At 41.9% G+C, this 19,569-nt stretch overlaps 1 protein-coding gene across 4 annotated transcripts in view; it reads left to right on the top strand.

The window, feature by feature from the left end:
- LOC119181836 (mutS protein homolog 5-like) overlaps positions 1–15,035 on the top strand; it is a 39,455-nt gene extending 24,420 nt beyond the window's left edge. For 3 of the 4 annotated variants that reach the window (XM_075875134.1, XM_075875135.1, XM_075875133.1), the window contains 7 exons: positions 861–987; positions 4,100–4,249; positions 6,943–7,017; positions 9,805–9,942; positions 11,794–11,931; positions 14,524–14,597; positions 14,695–15,035. In XM_075875134.1, coding sequence (XP_075731249.1) covers positions 861–987; positions 4,100–4,249; positions 6,943–7,017; positions 9,805–9,942; positions 11,794–11,931; positions 14,524–14,597; positions 14,695–14,791 — 799 coding nt within the window. In that variant the 3' untranslated portion in view covers positions 14,792–15,035. The remainder of the gene's footprint in view (positions 1–860; positions 988–4,099; positions 4,250–6,942; positions 7,018–9,804; positions 9,943–11,793; positions 11,932–14,523; positions 14,598–14,694) is intronic. The other variant, XM_075875136.1, reaches the window with a different exon arrangement.
- Positions 15,036–19,569: the final 4,534 nt, after the last annotated feature.

The following is a 19,569-nucleotide window of genomic DNA, read 5'->3' as shown; positions in this document are numbered from 1 at the left end:
AACATCAGCTAAAGATTGCTCATTTTTTGGGGCAAATGACTCCACAAGCTCAAAAATCACTCCTCACAGCCATTGTATCAGCTGTTGGCTGATTTGAGCATAGCGCGCTGGGTCGTTACTAGGGCCTTCGCAGGAGGACGCCGCTTGTACACGCTTATGTGCACGATCCCATCTGAAAAGCCACGTATACGGAAAAAAAAAAGGGCTCAAGGGTCATAAGGTGTGCGTGACGTATTTTCTTTTCCCATGCCATCTCTCCCTGCTTAGCTTCCAGCGCATTTGTCGGGACAAGAACAGAGAATGCAATTGCAGCGTGCGACAAATTTTTGAAACTCCGCTCGCACAGGACGGATTCAAAAAATTTTTGCGGCCGTGAATTTGTGGGGCAGTAAGCTTCTTTAGTGAATTCATCCCATAGCTACTTAAAAAAGTGTGCCAGGGCTTCTTTAAATAAATATATTATCCTCAATTCGGCTCACCATTTTTTTCAAGCCTAAATGTTTGTTATGACAGCTTATACCTTTAAGTATAATAAATTTGAAAATGTTACATATTTTAGTGGTTATCACAGATATACTACCGAAAGTCAGATTCTGCTACTACTCAAAGTTGTTTTGAGTGTCTTTAAACGAAAAAAAAAAGGGCATTTTGCATAGAAGCCTTACTTCAACTTTTTTTAAAATATTGTGCAGATTAGTTGAATCATAATAAATATGTGCATTTTTCTTAGCATGTTACATATGCTATTTAAGTTCGATACGAAATTATTTGACTAAAACCCTTATTCCCTTCGCATTCGCTTCAAACCTGAAATTCACTGTTTGCACAAGCGTAAACTTGTTTTTTTTTATTTCGTGCAGACATCCTCTGGTAGAGAGTGCAGGAAGCAGCTTCGTGCCGAATGCATTCTACAGCGGTGGGCCTCACTCCAAGATCAAGATCATCACCGGCCCCAACAACTGTGGGAAAAGCATCTACCTCAAGCAGGTCTGTTTCCTTAATGCTTGCATGAAGTCAATCCAGTTCTAGACCTATAGGTTTTAATGTGATGCCGAAGTGAGACAACAAACCAGTGTAAACTGATAAGTTGCTCTTTGAGGACTGTACTCTTTTTAACCATCTCGGGTTCAGAAGAGAAAATTGAAGTTATTGATGGAACTTTTTCTATTTTTCACTGAAACCTCTGAAACGGAATCTCAGTGAGAGGTCTGTTTTTTTTGCATATTTTAGCCATATTGGCTTGACTGCAACTTGTAATGTTAAAGGGACATTAAAGTCGAATAAAAATTTACGTCAGAGTGAAAGCTCAACGTCTGAATGACAAATTATCAACAGCAGTTCCATACTTACTGAGAAATTAAGGTAAATTCACGAGAACACGTGCTCTACGCGTTGGACATTCGCAACATAGTTCCGATGACGTCAGAGTTACAGCCTACAATTAATCATTAGTAGTCGAACTAGATGCACTAAATAAAGAACCTTCCGTGCATCAAGAGATGTAATAAAATGCTGCTTGGCTGTTTGTTTGATTTATGGAAAAAAGAACCGCTGGACGTTACTATTGGGAATGTTGCAAGTGATTGAAAAGTTCAATTTTCGCCTGGTTAAACTGGACAGGCGCCATCTAGTGGGGCCCAGTTGAACCAAGCATGTCTAACATCTAGGAGGCCATGGCAGGAAATTGTTCAATGGCCGTTGTTGCTGCTGTGACTCCCTCTACTTTCGTTCTGCTGCAACTAAGGTCTGCGCCCGCGCATTTAAAGCCGGGCAATGCTCTGCACGGCAACAGTGATGTTAGATGACCCGTTTTTTGAGGCGGGTGATTTGAAGTGCGCTAACCCGATGCAGACTATGAAAATGTGATTTTATTTCAGAAAAAGCACTTCCTTGGCACAAAAGTAACACTACAAGGTTTCCGGAGCACTATTTCAACAATCATTGTCGACTTAATACTTGTCTTTAGTATCACTTTAAGCATGAGTGTAGTCAGGAAGGTGTTGGAGGAATTTAACCCCCCCTCCTCCCAGCTTTTTCAATTTTACTTGTGCATATATACACGTAAACATACAAATACATGCACGAACATACATAAACTATAGTTGACCCCCCCCCCCCCCCCCCAAAAGAAAATCTCACTGCACCCCTGATGTGAAGTCAATACAGTTTTCATATTTGCTTATGAAAAAATCATGTACTTCTAGATATTGTGTATGAAAAATCTGTAAAGAAAGATTGTGTGCTCAAGCCTATGTTTCAACTAGCGTACTTTTCTTCTTCAAGGGTGCAACTAGACAGCCTTGCAGCGAACTTGAAGATGACAAGTCCGCTTGTCCCAACATTGACTCCAGCACACACCTCCTGTTTATGAATTCATCGCAAACCTCCATCTTCCCCTTTCTGCCTTGCTTTTTTTATATATTGTATAATACTCTAGTTATTTCACTTGATACTGTATACCATTTCTTATACTGCATATAAATAGTGATCTCATATGTGCTTTTCTTTGTTTTGTTTGCATCTCCCTCTGTGCAATGTAATGCCCTAACTGGTCTCAACTCATGTGAATAATTCAACCAGTCAGCCAGTGAATGAATGAATGTGTGGTGGTTCTAGAGGATACAATTAAAATTTCAAGTCATCAGGGTGTTTAGTGGGGCAACTTCATGAGGCATCACCAGCTGTACTTTCTTTTTAGGCATTTTCTGGCCTATCAAGTGACCTCTTGCAGCGAGCGTTGTGTTTTTGACACTGCACAAGAATGTAATAGGGAAATTCAGGTTCAAAGAAAATTCGAAGAGGAATAGGGATTTCTGTCGACTAATCCTGAATTGAGTTTAAATTGCATATAATGCATATTATAAAGAAAAATGAGCATTGTTGTCATGACCCAAGTAACCTGCACGAGTTTTTCAAAATTGAATCAAGGCATGTGCATCTTCTTCTTGGTTCTGAGGAAGTGGAAGCAACATTGAATAGTAGCAAGATTTGTTTTTGTGTAGAAAGCAAGTGGTAACCTGTAGAATATGTTGCATTTTAAAATTCACGATAGTTAGAGCATATAGGCCGGTATAACAAGCTTTTAAAATTTAAAAATTGGCCCGAATCTGCATGCTACACTGTAAATGTCGTCGAAAGACGATAGTCTTGCGTCAGGAGACAGTGAACAAAACGTTTATTTGATGTTCTGCGCAAGAAAATCGGTGAATGGTATTCTGAAGGCGCTGCGTTAGAGTGCCTCGAGCGTACAGCGGAGGCAAACAAGCGCATCTAGGCACGTTAGACACGAGCGCCATCTGGCAATTATCTTCGAAAACGAAGGCGTGCGCGACCGCGGAGAAAGATGCGCGCCAGTCTCGGAGGTGATAAGGTGTAGAATGCAAAGCGACGGGCAGGTGCCACCACTGTGTCGTTGTAGCAAAGCGTTGGAAACACCTTCTTGAGCATCACGTTGCACTGTCAGCGCAGCGTGATAAACGCTACAGTCCTTAGAGTTACTTGTTTGTGCCTCTTCTAGTATAAAGGCAGACATACAAAACATAGACGTGCTGTTATGGCGCCTCAGATATGTGCAATATTGGCTTTTTTAATTGACAATTGCACAGTTATGAACGCTAAAGCTTGAGCAATATTTGTGGGCGCTTCGGATGGAGTTGGCCGTTTAGAGCCATTTGAGGTATCGTTAGGGCGGACAAACAGACAAATGTACAGACAGACAGACTAAAATTTTTTCGTCGGTAACAAACGGTAACATGTTCATTTAATCTTGAAGCGAAGCTTAGTGGTGGTGCATATTTTGCTTGGAAGGGTGTATTTACGGTATAGCACAACTTCACTGCGGTAAAACCACCTTATAGGAAGGGGGGTTATATGCTCATTGATATACACTTATTTGTTCATTTCGAATACTTCGAAATTTCTAATAATTTCATTTTGAATCAAAACAAATTTGAATATTTCAAGTGCTCGAATATTCGCACAAGCCTAGTAACCAATTTACTAATATAATACAAGTTCTTTTTCTTGGTAGCTTTCCTTTAACCAAAAAAGTGCTGTACTTGAGAGTCTATTTGATTACGGTGTCTGCTTCCCTGCGCAGGTTGCTTTAATAGTTTACATGGCCCACATCGGAAGCTTCGTGCCAGCCGAGTCCGCACAGATTGGAGCCGTGGATGCTATTCTGACTTGCATGTACTCGGAGGAGTCGCTGCTGCATGGGCTTTCATCCTTTGGGATGCAGCTCAATCAGGTATGAAGTGCAGTCTATAATTGCGACAAGGGTTGAGATCTAAGTAAAGTACCTCAGTAGGTTTTCTTAGAACTGGTCAAGGGCATTTGAAACACGTCTCTGTGACATTTGTTAAATTGCAAGCATTTGTCACTAGACATATCTTTCTGCTTTGATATTGTATCTGCTGGCAGCGAATTTGCACCAGGTGTATGAAACTTCGTTGAGACTTCAGGGGAAAAATTAAATGGGGCTGCTTGCGTTAGATGCCGATGGGATAACTGATATTCTGCCAGAAAGGAAAATGGTTTAGCACAGCTGTGATCAAAGTGAGCATAAGATTATAATACTACAGTTAGTTTAAAACAGGGCGATTACAAATACTCAAGAACTGTATGAATATGTGCATAGACCTGCCAAGATGGTCCCGTGGCTGAGGCCCTCAGCTGCAGACCTGTAGATTGTGGGATGAAATCCCAGCTGCTGGGGCTGCATTTTCGATGGAGGTGATAATGCTAGAGGCCCGTGTGCTTAGATTTATGTGCAGGTTAAAGAACCCCGGGGGCCAAAATTTTTGAAGCCATCCACTACGGCGTCTCTCATAATAATACGGTGGTTTTGGGACAATCCTGAATCATTTGATTTAGGGCGGCAAGGCAGGAAAGAGGCCCTTCTTGAATTTGGTTGACTATTATATACCCTTATTTGCCGAGACAGTGCATGGATGTGAAAGATTGTCCGCTATTGGTTGCTACCATCTGGTCACAGTTAGCATACATTGGAGTCTGTGTCTCTTAGTTTTATTCATAATGGAAACATTTTTAGCTGCACTGTTCACATACCTGTTGACTATCTCCATAATTTTCCTGGGTGTTTAAATGTGGGGCCGTGCCAGTTTATGTTAAACTTTCATGGCTCGGGCTGTTTTTTGAGCATGAGTGGAGGAATTAGGGGTACCGTATTTACAGTTTTCTGGAATTCTCCAGGACTGCAGGAGTAGTGCCGGAAATTCTGTCACCTCTTTGCAGAATTCAGTACATGTTCAGTATACTGTAAACACGACATGAAACGAGTTTCGTTAACTTTAGTTCTAAACACCCCTATAAAATGTCTACACTCAAACCTTATTATAACAAACTTTCATCTTTCGCGAAATTAAGTCTGTTAAATCTGAAAATTTGTTATAAAGGTCTGTTCTTAACACTATACCTATCGCAAGACTGTTTTTTGTTTACTTCATTATAACTGATATTTCATTATATCCGGGTTCGTTATATCGAGGTTGGAGTTTTGAAATGGTATGGCAGTATGTTGGGCCATGAAGGAAGCCGCTGGAAAGTCACAGTAAAAGTTTGTGTGACCGAAAGACAATTTGCTTTCTTATTACTTGGTCTCTCCAGTTTGCTGCGGTTTGTATGCAGCTTCTGAATACAATTCATTGATAAGGAAGTTGTTGCATGCCTCACAAATGTGGTTTTCTTGGTGAAAATGACCACTACATAAAATTTGCATCATCCCATCCCCTCACTCCGCTTGGTTTCACCCCACCCCTCCCTGCTTCCTTATGTCTACCCGTTTCTATTTGGAGACTCAGAGTAAATTTATTTTTTATTTATTTATTTATATATACGGTGAAACCTCGTTAATTTGAAGTCACTGGGGCCGCGAGAAATCTTCGAATTGAGCAGGTTTTCGAATCAACAGAACATTCAAATAGTGGGATGCAAGAAGCTGTTCAAAGCAATCAGTGCTTATTGTTTGCTGTGCCGGCTAGCTTGCGGCTCCAAGAGTTATGTTTTCCAGCAATACCTGGTCCTAATTTTGCTGCAAACAGGGGGAAATGGTGGGCCTCGCTGCTGCCTTTAAAAGAAAAAAAAAAACTGCTGTCGTGATCAACTAAAATGTGCGCCTGCGGAAAACAAGACATCTTCACTGCACTACAGTAGTGACACGCGGGCAGCATGTCGCCTGCACCTCGCTGCGTCAGCACGTCATGAAGCGACCATTCGCACATTCTTTCTGGTATAATTAGGAATTTCATAACGACCAGTATGACGAAACTCGCGATGTGTTCTGGCTGGGAAAAATGATCCTTTAAACTTTCAAACTTAGTTATCGAAGTAGGTGTTGCTGGCACAAACTCCGCCAGCAGTGCAAAGGTGCGAATTGCTGGAGAAACCGGTAATCGGAGGTTCGCGTACATCGCGAATTCCGCCAAACTGTCTTATATTAATTCCTTTACGATCCCAGAAAGAATGAGTGAACCATGACCGCTGACGTTCCTAGAAACATGCGATATGCTGCCCGTGCGTCACCGCTGTGTTGCAGTGAAGCACATCCAGTTTTTCGAAGGCACACGTTTGGTTGACCACAAAACCGTTTTCGTCTTCTTTTTTTTTTTTCTCTGAAAGTAGTGAGGCCGGAGTGCTTCAGCTACCACTAATTAGTATCGCTACGTTGCGTTGCTTTGTGGCTATCAAGAGCCGTAGTTTCGGCGGATTTGCGGCGAAATCGAGATATGAAACTGGCACATTGCACCCGAAGTTTTCGAATTAACCGGACTAGTGCCGGCCGTTGCGTCAAATTATCCTCTCAAACTTACATTGCAAAGTACGGGACCGCGGAAATCCTTCGGAAATAAGTTGGATTTTGAAATAACCGAGTTCGAAATAATGAGGTTTTACTGTATTTTCTTTTCCTAAAATTGCTCTTAGATGTCCCACATCTTCCAAGAAAAAAGTGGGAAGTCACTTGTCATCATGGATGAATTCGGCAAGGGCACCAAAGTGGTAAGCAGTGCTGACAACATATATTTCAATTATTGTACCTGAAGTACCCAGTCTTGCATGTTAATTAATTTCTAATAACTGTTACCTTTATTATTTATCTAGTTACTATTAGTACTTTATGTCTTTTTGTTTAGCTGTTATTACTACTCTGTCTAGTTCAGTGACTATCAATCTTGCATCTTTCTTTTGGAATCGGGAAAAAGTGTCTCTTCTAAGTGTTCACCACAGCCGCCTACACTGCTATGTCACTCTCCAACTCGGCTCCCAGAAACTGAAACTGAAAGTTGTCACATAAATAAGGCAATATAAAAAAAATCACTGCCCAAGCATTCCATACAATTGGTTCGGCCGAGATGTTTAGCAGTTAGTACCACCGGACGCCGCACTGATACCTTTCACCATTATTGGTTACATGTTCATGCTTTTTAATACGTTTCACTTGGGTTTACCGCAGTGGTTATCTCACTTGCCACACATTGTGCCTCACATGATCACGATCATGGAAAAGCGTAATGAGCAGCTAAATGCATTTTGCAGTGCATTAATAACCGTGGTTTCTCTCGAACCACAGGCGGTCACAAATGCAGTGATGGAAGTGCTGCACCGATTGCTCCGAACTGCTCCAAAAGAGAAATATTGCTCCATGCTGCTCCAAACAGTAATTTTTGTTAGTAATTGCTCCAAAGCTGCTCTGAAATGACACTGAGGGAATGAGAGTGGCAAACTTTTACTCTTTAATATACCCACAAGTCCTTAAGAAACTTCAAAGGATCGGTTTACTTTCACCCCACTGTGCTACTAGCGTGCAGAATTATCGGCTCTGATCCCATTTGTGTGACAGGACTGTCACATTGACCATATAGGTCATTTGGCCGTTCTTTTTCCTCAGCTGGACATACAGGCTAGTGTGGTGAAATGTAAAAATGAACCGGATTACTTATATCTCATACCTGTTATCTACTGCTCATTTGGCAGCACTTATAATGGACTGTCCTTACTTATAAAATGTGGCACTTAGCTTTTCCAGTTTAATTTAATTTCTGCCCCAAATATTAGTATTTTATATTGTTGCTCATTTCACAGCATATTTTTAAGACCTGCCATTGTTTGCTTCATGAAATTTACTTTGATTGTTGTCTGGTAAATATATCTCATGATAAAAAATATTTACGAGATGCTTCGACAATGCTCTGAACTCCAATTAATGCATGGAAAATTTAATATCTGGTTCTAAAGCACTAGTAGCTGCTCTAAACTAGTATTTTTTTATGCTCTGAAAACTCTTACGGACGCTCCAAATTAGGACATTTCCTTCTTCAAAGTATGCTGCAAAAAGTAAAATGTCATTTCCATCACTGCAGATGTCGCAGCCGAAGTCCAAGTGCTGCTGTAGAAACTCCCGCCGAAAGCGCACGTTTGCCCCAGCCGCAACGCCGCGTTGTTGCAAGCGTTTGCCATCGCGAGCTAACTCACAATGCAGCCAGTGGTGCGTGCTTAGGTATGCCGCTGCGAACGATGTAACTGATAACATAGCCAATGGAGACCGCTCATGACACCGCTGCCGGACGGTTTTTCGTTTCTCCTAGTCATGTACAGATTTCGTTGTAATATTTAGCGAGAATACACGAGTCTTGGTGTGTGTATCATGCGTTCTGGAGCTATAAGAAATGCTTGCAGCTAAGAATACACAAGCTACGAATTTGGTGACACCACCCTTTTAACATTGGGTGTAGCTGTACAAAGGAGAAACTACTACTTGTCTTCAATTAGTAGCCCAATGAAGAAGCTTTCCAGTGAAGATTTTAAACTTAAAAATAATCGATGTGAAGATAATGACCTTCATCTAGGCTTGAAGTGAGGCTTCGTGACACTGCGTATTTTTTATTATTATTATTATATTATTATTATTATGTGTTTTCACGGCTTAGCACTATTTTACTGCACTGAAACCACTTACACAGAACATTGCATGCAAACTAATATACACCTGACAAGGTGCTTTTGATGTTCACCACTCCTTCACTGCAGGGAAACCGTATATACAGGGCATTATGTGGAATAATATGCTTGCATTCGTTTCGAAGCGAATTCGATTACAGCATTAGTCGTTAAAGTATTTGAACAAGCCCTGTTTTTGAAGCTTTCACATACATATCTTGCGAGTAATATGTAGCATGTGGAAGATGAGTAATGTGAAATTGTTGAATGTTATTTTATTTATTTGCTACTGCCAAACCCGTGCTTGGGGTCATTACAGGGAGGGTGCCACATAATACATAGTATTCACACAATAAAGCAGTATTCAATAGCACATAGGAATAAGAGATGAATAATCATCATCAGGAAAAGAGGAACAAATAGCAGCAACTATGCCGATTAAAAATTGAGAAACAAATGCTGGCAGCAGAAGTTATCAATTATCACTGCAGAGAAAGCTGTCTAAGGCATCTTCAATGTTAACTAACGTCGTTTGTTGCTCAACCAAATCAGGTAAGCTATTCCACATTTCTATTGCACCTGGAAAAAAGGAGTTGCGGAAAGCATTCGTGCGTGCAAAGTAGGGTTGAATAGCTCTGCTTGTATTAAAACGATCACATCGCCTTCGGGAAGAAATGTCTCTTCTAAGCGTTCACCACAGCCGTCTACACTGCTATGTCACTCTAATAATGTTTAGTACTTAGTTTTCAATATGTCTGTTCAGCAGTTGGCTGTTTAAAATCTATTGTGGCGGGATGCAGCTCGTACACTGTTGCCAAATGGCAGAAAAACGGGGGTTTGACTTTGCAGGCCAACGGCATTGGTCTTGTGGTTGGCACAATCGAGAGCTTCATTAGCAACTCAGCTACTTGTCCCCACACCCTGCTGGCAACTCACTTTCACACGGTGCACGACCACCTCCCAGCCACACCACATGTCACATATCTGGTGAGTGTTGTCACGTGAGCACGGCTTGCATTTTACATGAGAATCTGTGCACTTGCGGAAGGTTGCCCTTCTCCCAAATTATCTTGTGATAGTACTACAGTCGAACCCCGCTATAACGAAACTCATGAGGCGCAGAAAATATTTCGTTGAAGCGAGATTTTTGTTGTAGTGAAATCGAAAAAAATAATGCTGAACTGAGCTAGCTAAACAAGGGAACGTCTGTTCTTAAAATTAAAAAAGTGTCCGCTGCTTCTTATTCTTTTCCAGCAGCGTCACAACGCGATTCACAGTCATGCATAGCAAGGCCATGGTGAAAACCGCTGAAATTACGCCTACAACCACATTCGTAAACGTACCAAAGAGTTGCATTAACATGTTAGCACCAGCAGCCATTCGCCGTTGAAGTGTATCCGACAATGCCGAGATGGAGGCATGGTATCGTGGAGCGGTGACGTTTGCCTTATTCTATGCCGTTCTTATCTTCCGAATCTCGCGGCTGGCTGATTTGGTTGATAATACGGACGAACAGCCCGCTATGAGTAGGTACCACACTGGCCAAGCGCGAATAAAATGATAAGCATTGGGATCGGAAAAGGCATCGCTCCGCGGTTGCACGCAGCAGCTGCGTGATGGAAACCATGAACCGAGCGACTGAGCTTAGGCTTCGGACCGTCTGCAGCTCGAAACAAGCCAGTGGCAAAAGCAGGGCCATCCTCCATGAGCAGGGCAGTCTCATTGCCATCGCTATCGAGCAATGGCGGCGCCCATGCTTGCTGAAGAGCGGCTGTTTCTGGTGGTGCCAACGCGTGTTTTAGACTTCGTTGACGTATTTTCAGGTTCTCAAAATGCATTGAAGTGTTAATGATTGGGTTTCCTGATTAGCAATAAATATCTGAGCCTGGAATTACATTGGGAAATTTCGATGAAGCGGGACGGCAGAAGAAAAAGTGTTTGTTGTGGCGGCAATATTTATGCATTGACTTTTATGGATTGCCGACGGGGAACCGTGAATTTTTCATTGTCGCAGAAATTTCATTGAAGCGGGGTTTGACTGTAAATGCAGTACTCTTATTATTCATAAAAATTAACTGCACTCATAGTATCTGGCACATGAAACCCTTCAAATTACGTCTGCTTATCATATGAGAGAGTCAAAAATATAACTGAGCATGTTTAAAAAATATATTTCAAAAGCATTTACCGTAGTTTGCATGGGTACACTGGCATTACTTAGTTCAAGAAAAGAACATTTACATACATTATCTTTCTGTCAATAATCTGTTGGCTACAAAACTTATGAAATTTGTTTTTGCTATAATAATCCATTGTAAACTTATTTGGTATTTGTGTTTACTGTTTCATTTAGCTATGCCACATTTTTTTTTCATAACTGCAGACATTTTTAAGTACTATACTTTACACTACTTTTAACCTTTGATACAACAAACCCAAAAATAACGAAATATCGGTTATAACGAAGCAAATGAAGAATAGTTTTGCACTAGACATGGTGTTAGGAATATACTTTCATAAGGAATTTTCAGATATAACTAGATTATTTTTGTGTAAGATGCAACTGTTTTATAAAGACATTTAAGTGTAGTTTAATTGAAATTTTCGTCCTTCGAAACAAGCTGAAGCCGCTTTTTGGCTTCTTGTTTTTCCCAAACATTCTGTATTAAAACCACCTCTATGTGAGCAGCATTAAATGTCTTGGCATTTGCACCGGTATGTTTATGACTTTTCATAAATCGCTCCTCTTTGTGCAGAAGTTGTTGAATGTATTCGAGTGTAACCACAAAACTGTTAGTATGGGCGGTCGCCACATGAGTTTCTTCACACTCCCCGCAGACATTCGAAACCCTCCGTCATGAAGGTGAACTCGTATACCTGTATCAGCTGAAGGAAGGCCGTGCTTCCAGCAGCTATGCCAGCCTGGTCGGCCAAGCAGCGGGCCTCTCAACAGACATTGTTGGACGACAGCAGCAGGTCGAGCATCCTCAGGCAGTTGCTGCGTAGTTATACTAATCACGTGTTACCAGTAGCCGGGTACTTCTCTTGGGTAGCTTAGCCGCCTTGGCGGTACAGTGGTTCGTTGCGGTGCTTGGCTGTTGATGTTGTTTCGACATTGGGTAGATCATGATACCATGCAAGACTTGTGAAAAGAATGTAGTTTCTGCAACGCCGCAAAAAACTTAATCATGCTGCGTGAAATTATTGCTTTAAGAATTTATGTTTTAATCTCGAGAATCATTATGTGAAGTATTCTTTCCCTACTCTGTATATTATCATCAAAAGGGTGGTGTAATTGCTTTCACCCATGTGTCGTAACTTTTAACACACTTGGCTGAAGTTGGCTGCCTTTGGTAGATTTTTCAATTCCTTGGCTAACTTATGTCTTTTCGACCTAGAAACCCTGATCCTAGCCACAGCGGCTATACATTAATGAAGTTTGAATGCTATACTTTGATTTAGGTGTATGTCAAAAACCCCAGGAGGTCAACATTTCCCGAAATCTTCACTAGAGCCTCATAGTCACATTGTGGTTTTGGCACTTGTAACTCTAGAACTTTCTTATTTTTTATATTCTTTGGGTACCGCACGCGCCTAGTGCTACTAGCTGCTGGTTCGGGTTCCTCGTTCTTGTAATTAAAAAGGTGGCAGCAAATCTAACGCACCTTTTTGACTATAAATATAGCAACACTGCTTATGTTGAATTCCAATGGTGGATTTGGAGTAAGTTTTTCTGCTCCTTTTGGAGCAAGTGTGTTCCAATGGCATAGTGAGGGTGGGAGTTGAGTGTTTCGATGAGAGAGTCAGTGGATTTAGAGCGGGAGTGACTCTGAGGAGCAGGAAAAGTCGCTCCACCGACTTTGGCGAACTGGACCAGAATTCGGCGTGACGCGCTCCCCTTAGCAGCGGCGGCACCTGGGGGGTGTTCTGGCAATAATGGTGGATGACATGGCAGACTGGGCAAAATTGCTTCCTCTGATCGATAGCAAGAGTTCTGAGTGAGAAATCTCCAGTTCCTGCACGACAGGTTCATCGGATTGTGTCACCGACACTGAAACTACTACATACGAGCGGTAATTCAACGGGAGTCGACAGTGGAATTAGCGAAATAGAATAACTATACACAAGGTATTCTGGGTAACTGAAGCAGTTCCGCTTCCTCTTTGCTTGCATGCTTGCTCCGGCGGCGCAGATTTTGTTCCAATCGCGGATTTAGAGGGGCTGCTCTATGCCAGGGTGAATCGGCTGCTCCGACTCTGCCAATTGAAATTCAGCATTAGTTAATGAGAAGGAAAACTCGCACAAGGAGTCTCTTCCCATCTTTGGCTTTCAACGAATGCTTTGATGCATAAGATGCCACTTACCTTCCTGGGCCTTCCTGACCCAGTTTTAGTAACGTGGGTATGATGTTTGCAATCTTGTCGATAATTTTTAGCCAAATTTGGCTATAAGGCATTCCTCAGTTGGCTATAAGGCAGTGCGAACTGGAAACCAGAATAAGTTAAAAGACCACTAGTCAAAGCTGGTAGTCTTTTAACATTGATTTTGAGACAGAATGCACTCGCTCATGTCGTTTTCGTGATGAAACCCACATAAGTAAATTTTTAGTGACTGATGTTATTTCCGTGACGGAACCCACATAAGTAAATTTTCAGACCCTGATGTTTTTTCAGTAACTGATGTCATTTTCTTGACAGAACCCACATAGGTAAGTTACCAGTGATTTCTCATTTCCGTGATGGAACCCACATAGATAAATTTTCAGTTGCGATGTCATTTTTGTGACAGAATCAGCATTAGTAAATTTTCACTGACTTGTGTCGTTTTCGTGATGGAAACCACAGGAAAATTTTCAGTGACTGATGTCATTTTAGTGACGGAACCCACACTGGTAAATTTTGAGTGGCACTGATCAAGCAAAACTTTATTGTTAAACAGGCACTAAAGAAAGAAATTCTTTTTCTCAAATTAGTGAATAACGCTTTCACAATATCTAGAATAACACACTTGCTTCAAGAAGTCAGTTGGTAAGTGAGAAAACAAGCAGAAAGAAAATGCAAGTGTCACTTGCAGGTCCTGCATAAGTTTCCGTGACATCATAGATTGTGATAGTGTTCACTAGGGCCTACGTAGTTCCTAATCTGTAAAGGTAACATAAATAGTCTTCTCAGGTAGCCAAAGACAACCTACCAAAGTTCAGGAAATTTTGGTGAGCCAATGTGGCCCAAATATGACAAACCACTTTGAAATTTGTGAAATCACCTCCTGATATTTCGGCAGGAAATTTGAAAGTGAGATGTCTGACAGTGGTATTTACACCTATTCATGAAGTGATGGTGGTGTAACAGATAGCTGGGCAAGTTGGTATGTATCCATGTAAGACGAGTGCTTGTATGTCTCTTTCTTGTTGTGTGTTTTGTGTGCGCTAATGAAAGTTTTGTTATGGTGGTGAAATTAACAACACTAGAGTTAGCATACTATACTAATCAATTGCTTCACCCTAATATGGCTTTAAAGAGCAATTTTCGCCGCCTTGACCGTGAGGTACTTCCTTTGTTGTCTTTGCAGATCATGCACGCCTTCAGTTCGAAGAGGAAGCTGCAGCCGCAGCCAATGACTCGGAAGGAGCCTGTGTGGAACAAGTCAGTGAAATTGCGTCAAAGCCTTTGTTCTGTGTAGGGCTCTTTGAAAATGGCCAAATTCAATCTTTGTTTTCTTCCTTTTGAAACCTATGTGCAGGGCATTGCCTCTGGTGCAGATGCTCCTGGAGGCCAACCTCTCCACTCAGGAGGGAGCCGAAGAACTCCTCAGGAATATGCCTGCAGCCCTCAAGTGAAGTGAAGTTCAACGGAACCCGCATATACGTTTAGAAACTTGTCTCCGTAGCCTCTGACAGGATGCAGAGTCTCTTCACGTTTGCTTACAATAGCAGTTGCGCAAAGTATTCTTGTTTGTTATGTAGTTTCGGGACACATGCTCGTAAGTGCTTTAAGGGTTTGTGAATTGATATACTGGACTGCCTCACCTTCTGTAACGTACTATTTCTGGCAATAGTCCTTCAATAAAATATTGGAAGAACAGTACTCTCGATTATTTGCATGAATTTTCTTACAAGTTACTTACGGTGTGCTTAAATGACTTTCACTCCTTCACAATATTGCTTACATGGGATATTAGTATGAAAATTTTGCATAATCAACGGTTTTTTGTGGCTTTTCTTCTTTCAGGTCGACAAGGATCATTCTGCAAGTGTTATCTCATTTTGCTAGCTTTATTATTGTGTTGCTAATTTTTCTCTGCTTTGTATATGATAATAAAACACTGCACAGTAACATTGCATATTTTGGAGTGTTTTGTAGGTCTTAGACTGTTCATTTGGCTGGACAGTGTTCATGAATACCAGTTATCTCTCAACTACTCAACTATTTTTATGAGGTCGCTTTTGAAATGAATGTTGTACTAAGCTCTTCTCCCGCCCTTCAGCAGTGGTTTAGTGGCTAAAGTGCTCGGCTACTGACCTGCAAGTCGCGGGATCGAATCCCGGTTGCGGCGGCTGCATTTTCGAGGGAGGCGAAAATGCTGTAGGCCCATGTGCAAAGATTTGGGTGCACATTAAAGAACCCCAGGCGATTGAAATTTTTGAAGCCCTCGACTATGGCGTCTCTCATAATCATATGGTGGTTTTGGGATGTTGAACCCCACATATCAATCAAGCTCTTCCCCCCCCCCCCCCCCCCCCTCTCTTCCTGCAACTTTAGAAGACACCACTTTCGTGTTGCAGTACCATCTGTTTATAATGTTGGCATTTTGGCTACAGTATTCAGGCATTAGATGACTGCTTTCTGATTCGAAACATTAAACGTACGTCGCGTCTGAATTAGAACCCAACTTTGCAACACTTGTGCATTTCTGTTTTTATTTTGTGTGTGTGTGTGTGTGTGTGTGTGTGCATGTGTGTGTAAAAATGCCCCAAAGTCACGCAAATGCAGCGAACCCTGTTGTCTCGCTGACACTAATGACTGCTGTTTGGCTGCAAAATTTTAGAGAGGGAGATTGACGTCAAATATTTCTCCTGTCATTTCAAGTTTCAAGATTTGTCCCTCAGACTGAGTTGACTCTGGTTGACTATAACAATCTTGTGTGATTCTTAGGAAAAGTACCATAGAGAAAATGTGAAATCGTAGCAGAACACAGATGTCACACATAGTATTTGCTTATTGCCCATTTGATTGGTCATGTCTGTGGTTGCATTTCATTGGTATATTGAGACTGCTCAAACATCATGACCACGGTTAACTTTATATTATGCTGTAACTGCATATGCTAATGTGCGACTGACAGCAGCTAAAGGTTGACTTGTTTATGATTATTTTAATGTCTTCATGTTCTCCTACTGCTAGGCATGTGCTGATGTTGGAAAATTTTGAATATTGGATCGAATATTCTATTTAATTTCGTACTTGAGTCTAATGAAAAAACTGAACACTTTTTGACTAGTTTTTAAATAATAAGCACAAATGAAAAAAATCTCATGAAGCGTTGGAACAGAGAGGTGTAATGTTTATTGTTTTAAGCATAGAATTACCAGAACACAGCCCAAGGTTTTACAGGAGTATCGACGCTAGATTGATCGCAGAAGGAAGACATTTTTTCTTGAACATCTAGTGTCTCTGAAGTAACATAGTAATCAATCTACTCTCTTCATCAAGACATGCATGATGGCACATGAATGATGTTTAATGTTTATATGAGTTCCATTTAAAGTTTCTTGACCAAGTGCCACAGGGAACGCACGCTGTAGTCACTTTAGTATTTAATTCTGCAGTTACAAAACACCTGCTCTAGTTCCTGTTTTATACGAGCCTGTGTCATTTTACACAATGGCGAAATTGTTTTCCAGTTAAAAGTAATTATGATATGTTCCTTTGTTAAAACTTGTGAATATTTGTTTCAAATATAATGCGGAATTCTTGGGCTTTTTTGAAAATCTTTACATGGCCATTCTAGGGCTACATTCAAAATAGTTGCTTCACTATTCGAAACTATTCAAATGACAATGTGGTGTCATCGCTATGCAATACGTTTCTAAAGTTTATCATTTGCACACTCCTAGCAACTGCCATTGATTGATGAGCGCCCACTTCAGTTCTTTTCTTCCTTTTATGTTTTCGTTTAGTTGCAGTGAAGTGATGCCTTGGGGCAATGCTAGGTGATTTAATCTTCTTCCTTTGTTTTTGGTTTGTGTGTGGTGGGGGGCATCGGAACCTTACGACCTTTTGAAGTGTTTATCTGCAGTAGGATGCCATCTATAAATACAGAATACAACTCCCTGCACATAGTATAGGAAGAAATCGGTATGGTGCTTTGAATAGTTAAAAAAGGTTTTTATATCTATGAAGGCACAGAAGGAGGTCTCGGAGCACAGGACTTTAAAAATATCTGTTATTTCTTGTCACCTTCCCTAATCCCCCAATGTAGGGTGGCCCAACGAGATGTTTCTCTCGAAAACCTTCCTGCCTTCTCCCTTTGTCTGCTTCCTTATTTCATTAGCTAGACTATAATGACTCTAAAGAGACTATAATGGCAACAGGGTAAATGTTAAGGCAGCTTTGCACTAGTGATGCTAAGCCTGAAGGAACTTCGGGACTGGGCAGCCTTCTTTCCTTTCTGGCCTTTTCTTTTTTCCCGCCTTTTTCTGCCACGATATAGCTACCTTGGAACATATGCGCTGGCAGGGCTTTGCGTTACGCTGTGGGAAAGTCATCACGCCGTCCGGATGGGAGGGTGCTATTGCCAAGCTCCGGACTTGAACAACAGCTATGGGCAGTTCACTGGGCTCGCGACGCAACAGAGAGACTTGCTCTTTCTGTTTCAACGTGGGAGCGGCCCGCGACGTGCTAAAACACATTCCGAAGGACCAAATAAAGTTCATCCATTCATCCCCTCTTTCTCTTTGTATCGTCCTGTTCTTCGTCCTTTTCTCTCTAGTATTATTTTTCTTTCTCTTTCAGTTTCCTGCTTGCTTCTTTTTTAGTTTTTATATGCGGTCTTACTTAAAGTTCTTCGCAGTTAATATCATCATGAAGATTCTCAAAGAACAAGATGAAGGACACTTTGGCGCCAGCATGCTACAAATGGCTATGCTCTATGCCTGCGTTACGCCAAGAGACGACGACAGCCTGAGCCCCCGAAGTGTTTTCCTTTCCATCTCCCCCATCCCGTTCCAACGTGTAGGGTAGCAAACCGGCTATTTTCGACTGGTTGACCTCCCTGCCTTTCCTTCTCTACCATCATCTCTCATTAGTTTCTCGTCGGGGCGGACGAAGACAACTAAGTGGAGAGCTTTCGTGTTGTGCTGTTTTGTAATGACATACTCTCGGAACTGACTGAGGCAGTAGATACGGTCGAGCCAGGCAAAATATTTGTTGAACTACTTTTACATCGACGATATCGCGCCAGCCGAATGAAACACATCCCCAGGGATCAACACGCTAAATACAGCTGTATACAATATTACAATGCACTTATATCAAATAAAAAGTAACGTGAAGAACGTGTAGGCGGCGTCGCCTATATGTCCGACTCACCACGAGGAACCCACGGCACACGACCCACGGTTGCTGCGGGACCCCGTCAAGAGACGACCATTTACATCAGCCGCTCACGTCTCATGTGCCGCCGTCAAGCGTCACTGCGGTCGCTACCGCGCTAACCATAATGATGATAATGATGAACCCCGCGCGAGCCTTGCGCCACCTACCGCTCGATGGTTGTTAGCCCTAAATGCAGCCTATCCGCGACGTGTCTCGCGGTGTAGGATTGATATCACCCCTACACTGTTGAAGTCGTCTTGGGCGATATGAATGAGGGATCCTGTGAGTTTTTATTTGCAGGTACCATTGCATAGACAAAAGCGTAGCAAGAAGCTTTTTTTTTTGGGGGGGGGGGGGGATGTATTCTAGCGCGCGCGTTTGTATCGCTGTGCGATACGCAAGAAAAATTTAACAATATCGAGTTTTATTTACATAGATTACCTGCGAACACACTGTGGCAGCAATCTCTGGGTACCAGCCGGTTGAGAGATTGCGGGCTCTTTTACTTGAAAGTGCGCTGCAAAACACTGGCACGCTTCGGGCTGGGACACTAGCACGAGGCCTACTCGACATTAATAAAGTTATTCCGTCCATCCATCCATCAGATTAGAGCCGATGCTCCCGTATGGATGCTCCTCGTGTTTTATTGTGTTCACCCTTGGCGCTGCTGGAGAACCTGCTGGAGTGCCCTTCCTTGCACTGACACATTCTAATTAGATAAAAGTGGGGGGCCCTTAAGCTTCGCCTTTAAGAGTTGAACACTATAGCGTTATTCTGTTCCTAGTGCGTATACTTCAAACACTTACTGTATGAAGTCTTTCCGAACTGGTTACGCACCCACTACGTGTCTTTAAGGGTGCAGTAACGTGCGTTCTTTTTGTAGGGGGTAACTGGCTTTAAACTATGAAGTCATGAAGATAATCCCATGTTTTGACGCTTGACGGCAATGTACGCTTGTACCACGCATTATTACGGACATGTTTCATGTTGTATTGTGAAGCATGCATACAGGACGCGTGTG

The sequence above is a fragment of the Rhipicephalus microplus genome, chromosome 10 (genome assembly GCF_043290135.1).
Source record: "Rhipicephalus microplus isolate Deutch F79 chromosome 10, USDA_Rmic, whole genome shotgun sequence".
NCBI lineage: Eukaryota > Metazoa > Arthropoda > Arachnida > Ixodida > Ixodidae > Rhipicephalus > Rhipicephalus microplus.
Note: the sequence above shows the minus strand (reverse complement) of the source record. Positions and strands in the feature narration are given on the sequence as shown.